The sequence below is a fragment of the Lycium barbarum genome, chromosome 4, assembly GCF_019175385.1.
Source record: "Lycium barbarum isolate Lr01 chromosome 4, ASM1917538v2, whole genome shotgun sequence".
Lineage (NCBI taxonomy): Eukaryota > Viridiplantae > Streptophyta > Magnoliopsida > Solanales > Solanaceae > Lycium > Lycium barbarum.
The window spans coordinates 24,541,221-24,548,723 of NC_083340.1; the positions used below are offsets into that span (position 1 = coordinate 24,541,221).

The window sequence follows — 7,503 nt, forward strand, 5'->3', positions numbered from 1 at the left end:
CATTTTGCACCCCTAGTTGACATCATCAGAACTAATAAGAGTTCAATATAATACACGCACACACTTGTGTGTGTTGCTGGTTTCTGACTTTCTGTTGCCACTTGATCAGCTGAAACGGTAATTGTTCTAACGTTACAAATGGATAAACTTTTACATTTATCAATGAAATAGAACAAAAAAGGAAATGAAGAAAAAGATAAAGGAGTAAAAGAAAGAACAGTCACATTGTAATAACAAAGGAATTCTCTATACAAGCACAAGAGTTAGTAAAACAAAGGAAGGAATTGGCAAAACATTGGCTCTCCTTCGACTCGCTATTACATCCACCGCCTTTCAAAGTAACACTATAATCGTGTGGGAATTTGTGTTTTCAGGGAATGTAAGGAGACCCTTCAACTAAAATTCCAATGTGGAACATGTGATTATATGTACATCTCGAAAGAAGAAAACCATACCAAGCCAGAATTATTGCCAAAATTGATTTATGTTGGAGAAAGATACGAAGAAAAGAACTGCTTTGATTTGCCTACCACTTTCATCTCAGTATAGCCTCAAGTAACCTCCCTTTTCATTTCTTTCCCTAACGCCTGTACTTCTTCTAAGGAAGGATCTTCGGTTGAGAGACCAGCTTCTTTTCATGTCTCGCCTTCTCTTCCAAGCCATTACATGACTATAAAGCGCGGGAAAAAGGAAGCAGAGGAGAACCAATAGAAGCAGAACCACACACAACAACATAACATTGCGGAATCCTTCCTTCAACTCAGGTTCTCTTTGATTGGTCCAAGGTACACCTCCAACATTCATCCCGAACACTATAATATAGCAGATAATGTAAATGACATCAGATATGCATTAACTAAGAAATGATAAAAATCACTTGGACTTTGAAACAAGTTGCTTAAGAAGTTTACCTCCAGTTACTACTGATAAAGGAAGAAAGACGATGGAGAGGAAGGAAAGATAGTAAAGTTTTTTATTTATCTGCTCAGACTGCCAACTGTCAAGACCTGCCTGAATTGCTGTAACACGATTGGCGATAAACCCAACATTCTCCTTTAGTCTTCTCAGCCGACCAATTAACTCTTCAAGTGAGTTGATGTCATCGCTGGCAAACCAACCTTTTGAAGAACATTTCTCCTTGACTCGTGGAAATACTTGCTCCCCATGTGCAATCACCTGCAACAAAAGAGTGATTAAACATGTCTTTGGAATCTAAATTATACATCCGAAAATCTCATGAATAGGAGAAAGTAATAGATATAGCATAAGGAATTAGACTGCCAATTCTATGACAGATATGAGCAATTCTATGACAGAAACGAGCAAGGTATTCTTGATTAAACTATTGCCTTCCATAATGGAAGTAAATCAAGAAAACCACAAGAAATACAGGAAATGTGAGAAGATAATAGCTCGTGTTCAGAAACCTACAGAAGTCTTTGGCTCATAGCAAGATGCTAGTGACTGCGCGAAAAGTCTTTGTTCCCTCTAGCAGGGCCAATATCCAATTCTTAACCTCTTTTGTTCCAGTCTCATGGTATATAACTTCCACGTAATCATGTGTCAAATATATATATCGTGATGACGGCAATAATGTACTTTAGGTTGGTCGTGCAGCTTGGTGGAGGTGACCAGCCTATCCTTTGTGTTTGTCAATCCGTATCTCGCCTAACATTTCCCCTTAATCCTTTCACTTGGCAGTTTCTGCCTTAAACTTACTAATTTTTGCTTCCAGTTAATGGTCATAAAAGTTCCCTCTAGCACTACTATACTACTCTTTCTGCATCTCTTCTATCTCGCTTTAATTCATTCTTTTTCCTTCAACATCACTTTTTCTTTCTGAATTGTTTTAGTGCATGTGTTTGTGATGCTCCTTTTTCTTCACAAATGCAGGGAGTCAATGATCAGAAAGCAAAGCACTCACTGAAATGCATTGAAAAAGAATATATAAAACTGAATCTCAAATGGCCATGTTCGAGACGGGCATATCGTTTTCTTTTTTCCTTTAACCCCATCATTACTAAAGGTGTTTAGAAATCCTTACTCTTACCGTCCTCATATAGAAGTTCAAAAGAACTGACTTTGTTCGTCATTATTAAATGCAGTCAAGAATGTCATTCTTCTATTGCCCTACCTTGATAAGGATAAGATAACTTAGGTAACAACCGCTGGTATGCCGCTCTGCAAGCAAGGAGTGGCACACACAGAGCAAAAGAAATAAAACCTAATATCATGAATATACTTTGCCTCGTATGTCCTCATCTTCAGAATGCATTTGTACCAATTCCAAACTTAAATATTCCTCAAATTTTTAACAAAAAATGGAGAATCATTTTGTGCTAGTTAAAAAAAATATTCTCTTTTTAGTCATTAACTCTGCTGCTATTTTTAATTGAGAAAAGGAACAAACAATTTTTTAATGAAGGAAAATGCAATAAAAAAATACTCCTCTTTTTCCCCTTCATGTCAGATTGACAGGAATGAAAAACTACCTGGAGGAGGCGCTGCAGGTCAAGATGCATCTTCGGGAATCTTCTATCATCCAGCAATTGTTTCTTTAAAGCAAAACCGCCTGCAGCCAAAGAAGAAAATAAGTCATTCATAATCTACAATGAACTCCAAGAAAATTAGTAAAATATGAAGATGGTTTTAGGAATTAAATAAATCGGTATCTTTTTTCTCCATAAAGGATCATCAACCCACTAAGATCAAAGCAAGAAGATATAATTCTGAATAATTGTGCATTGGGGTGAGAGAGGAAAATGATGAAGCAATTTCATGAGTGATTTTAGCCTTTACATTTTAGGAAATAATGGTGATATTTCCTAGTCACTTTTTTCTTGATATGGTAAATCCACCTACCCCTAAACCTCTCACACACAGGAGCCAAATAGTGTCTCACTCCCATTTTGCTCCCTTGATCCCAACATAAAGGTCACCTAAAGAGATAATATGCATTGATATTTGAATTTTTGTACTCCTGCTGCACATATGAATGTGCAAGTAGCCTACAAATAGAATACAGTGAGGGTAGAAATCTGAAACACGGATTACTTCAACAAGTTAAACATGGAGTGCCCATCAAACTGAATCATTTATCATGGTGACTGGCATAACTAGTTGACAAAGTTCTGTCGGGTTGCAAATACTCCGTGAACCTTATGTGATGAATGTATTTTCCATCTCTGAACGCAGAATGAAATGATAATTTCATATTACACGAGCGGAAAAGGAAAATCACTACAGTTGAAACAATTTTTGCCCAGTCTAACATTTATAAGAAAACTAGTTAAGTTGTCCACGAAAAAAAAAATATAAATTTACAAAATACTTAATCTTTTTGTGAATTGGTCAAGACAGGAAAATAAATTTCATGTATACATACAAAACTTAATTTTGTAAATGGATTAAACTAGAAATATAATGTTTTTTTCTGATTAGCTCTAACACCCTCTGCATATCATAATTTCACATATTGCCGACCAACGACATTTATAACTTGAAGGGAACAAAGTAAAATTCTAGAAATATCTCTTCTTATTTGGAGATAAACTAAGTGTTATCTTCTTCTTGCAGTTAGCTATCGACCTCTTTCATCTACTCTGGCCCTCCTTCCAAACCCTTCCAATTGTTTTCTCCCTTCTAATAATACCAAAACATCTCTATCATTTCAATTTTTATCCTCATAAAATGCTTAAGGAACAAAGTGCTCCAATTTTTAGAATCAACATACAAAATTGAGATAATTAATCCTAAGTTATCAACGAATAAAAGGCCCAAAATAAACTTATAGATGAAGGTGGAGAGAAGTATTAGTCACAGAAGTCCAAACAACAAAGGAATATCAAAGGAATAAAGAAAAAAGAAAAGGGGTAAAAGGGACATAAGGTGGGAAAAATAGAAATACTCAAAATGAAATCATATAAGCATACATGGACGAACATCATTAGATGTCATAAACTTAATCATAAAATATTTGAGAGTCATGGACATGAAAGGCATAGAAGAGTGATGGTGTTATTAGGAGTGGAAGTCATTGAGATGAAGAGGGTTGAGTTATAATGGTGATTCGTCTACTCTCTAAGGTTGATTCCAATCCATTATTCCATTATCTTATGTTGACCTTGGCGATGTCAACAAAAATATTCTGCATTTGTTATTAACCAGTTAACTAACCAGCTTATAGTGCTTAATAATGAAACCAGTGAGCCATAATGTCATGAATAGAGATCCCACTCCCTTATTCATAAGTTACACTCACCCGTTCCTCCAACTTCAGAGCAACAAAAAAATGATGAAAGATAGAGAGAAGATAACACAGGAAACAAATTCCTGGAAGTATATTATCAGATCTTGAAATTCCAGAGCATTTGTATATGCTTGGAGAATTAAGGTGATAGTAGATGCATAAAGAATAGAATTTATCACAGAAAACACCAATATTTTCAAACCAATAGTCTCATAGGCAATAGCTACCTAACTAAACTGGATCATATAATTGGTTGGGTATACCAGGAATACACAACTACAAAATATAGATAAAACATGTCGCCTAAAACAATTCTACACTTATTTTGATTACTTTTAGTATGTACAGTTGAAAACCAGGCATAAGAGATACCTACTGCCACAATAAGATTCCTCAAGAGGAGAAGAAACAAACTTCCTAACATCCATTGAGTACTTCTGTACATATCTTCGCTAACAGAGAAATAAAACATCCAATCAATTCAGCTCTTCAACATAAATTTCATTTCGCAAATTACTCTTAAGCCAGCACCAAAATCACTGTCGAGCAAACAGCATGCATAAATTGCGCTGCAGATACAGTAACATATATAAGAACATGACTCTTCATCAAAAAACATATATAAGCACAAGACTTTAACATATCATAAGATGCAACCTACAAAGCACACGCAGATTCATGATAAAGTAATAGGAACCCATAAAACATAATTGCAGAGATTAACCACCACTAAAAAGGCAGGAGTTATAGAATATGAACAGTTTGACAAATGAAACATCTTGAAAACTAATGTCTTTTCATTTTCCTTGAGTAACCGCTTTTCCCCGTTAGTTGAGTATACTTGGGCACTTTTTAGACTTTTAAACTAAGATAAACCAAAAAATAATGAGGAAAAGCAAAAAAAAGGAGAAAAATGATATGAGAGTTTCTTGGCCAATGAGAGGTGCCAAGTCACCTTGCCTATGACCACAACTACACACACACACACACACATATATATATATATATCTGGAGAGAGAGAGAGATGTACCTTTGTCCAATTCCAACTCCATTGAGTCCAACTCAATCTCCAGCTTCGTCACAACATCTTGAAGGTGATCCACATGTGTGTCTACGATGTGAACGACGAGATTTGACACAGATTTAGGTACAGGATTATCAGCTTCCTCAGAATGATTCATCATCAACAGAAAATCAAGAACATGCTCTCTGATAACAGTCCCACCCCTTTCCTTCATTTCTCCACCACCATTACTTGGACTTTCCACAATGGGAACCTCTGACAGAAGGGACTGATTTACCGGGGAGAAACCCAATCTCGGAACACGGCCTAATGACACGGTGATCACTGAATTTTCGGTAACTCTTGCTGCAATTCTAAATGTAAATTTGCTTGATGCGGGGCCAGGTGAATTAACTCGAAACACAAGAGCCCCATCGACATGTCCACAAAAGGGTCCATTGCTAACAAGTGACAAAATGTCTTGGAGCTTCATAGGGGGACAAAGTACATCAATAAGATACTGTGCAGATTGTGAGAGTCTCTGGTTCCACTTTGGAAGCTCAACATGGTACCAACAAAATTCTTTGCCTCTACCCTCTGATAAATCCCATTCCTTATTAAAATAATTCCCCTCTCCATCAAAGATATAAGCTTTTTGCCTCACAGCACCAATATATCGAGTGTTATTGTAACCATTGTCCCTAATATGTGCTCGTGAGGTCGGTTCTCTATCTATTTCCTCACCTTCTCCCTCTCCCTCTACATTCAAATCTTCGCGACTAAGTTCCATCGCTCCTCAGCCAACTTGTTTAATCCAAAAAATAATAAAACAACCCTCAATAACCTAAACAATATTCAATATGGATATCTACTTAAACTCCCAGACTAAACCAGCAATGATGACACAAATCAAGATAGGCAGAAATGTAGAGAACTCATGAAAACAGTATTATCAGTATTTTCCCCAACAAAAGAAAAAATTAGCCTAAGCACATTAACATTTTTCCCTCAAGGAATTCATGCAAATGAAGAATTCAATCTCATAACATGCTAACAAAGGAGAATAAGCACATTTCTAATACTTAATTATCAACCCCAAATCCAATACCTCATTATCCAATTGCATCAATGATCTGAGAAGAAAATCTATACACCCCACAAAGCCAAAAACTTCACCTTGTTAAAGATTTCTGGATTAACACATCAATTGAGGTCCCCCAAAAACACACATGTTGAGTTAGGGAATGAAAAATGAACAAATAGGCCCAAGAAAGTTGATTTTTAGAAATGATTATTGTATGATTTTTCTCAAAAAACAATCAAGAAATGAAAAATGATTAGCGGAGAAAACAAGAAAAGATCAATTGGTTAGACCATTTGAAAAAAACAATGACTTCTCAACAGGTTGGGAAGTTTCTTTGAAGGTTCTTGTTCTTTCGTTGAATTTGTTGGTACTATCTTTTAACATTGTTTTTTATTGTTTTAAAGGAAAGTCTTGCCCACTAGCAAATCAGAATGTATGTAAGTTCATTCACCCACTCAAAGGATTCATGCAATATAAAAATAGTAAAACAGAAAAAAGAAGATTAGTATAGTAAAATGGATAAGAGGGAATAGCGCATTTGTAGCGAGTGTTCCATAGAAACCCCTGAATTTTCTGCTTCTTTCTTCGAATGTTGTTTTAATCTGACTAGGAAGTTAAAACCGGATTTGTCGAATATAGGTGGTTTGAGACTTTGAGTGGAATCTCAGTTAAAGTTGAATTAAAACTCCATTACTTTTATGGGAAACTACATATATATATATATATATATATATATATATATATATATATATATATATATATATATATATATATATATATATATATATATGCCAGACACAGAAGGTATATACTCCATAGTAAATGTAGATATCGAAGAAAAAAATAAAACAGACTCAAAAGCAGAAGAATTAATTAATGAGATAGGATTAAAAAAACTAGACCTAGAACCAATTCAAATGGATAATTTAGCAAATATATCAGAAGACTGTAGTCACGACTTTGAAAGAAATAAAAGTTTAGATAGTAATGCATGTTTCTCTTGTAAATGATTTCCTAGTAGAGATAAAAGAGCAAAATGTAAAAATTATTTTATAGAAGGATGTATCATGTGTATAGAAAAAGAATTTAAGACAAATATACACAAAGAAGAAAGGCATAAAAAAATAGAAGACCTTACTACTAGTATAAGAATAATGACATTAGAAA

General features: G+C 34.9%; 1 protein-coding gene across 1 annotated transcript; it reads right to left on the minus strand.

Annotated features, from left to right (window-relative positions):
- Nucleotides 1-205: 205 nt before the first annotated feature.
- Nucleotides 206-6,998, minus strand: LOC132635601 (uncharacterized). The gene is made up of 4 exons (XM_060352049.1): nucleotides 5,280-6,998; nucleotides 2,493-2,572; nucleotides 912-1,176; nucleotides 206-812 (listed from the first exon to the last, which is right to left on the minus strand). The coding sequence occupies exons 1-4, from the start codon at nucleotides 6,040-6,042 to the stop codon at nucleotides 541-543; spliced, it is 1,380 nt and encodes a 459-aa protein (XP_060208032.1). The 5' UTR covers nucleotides 6,043-6,998; the 3' UTR covers nucleotides 206-540.
- Between the last annotated feature and the right edge of the window lie 505 nt (nucleotides 6,999-7,503).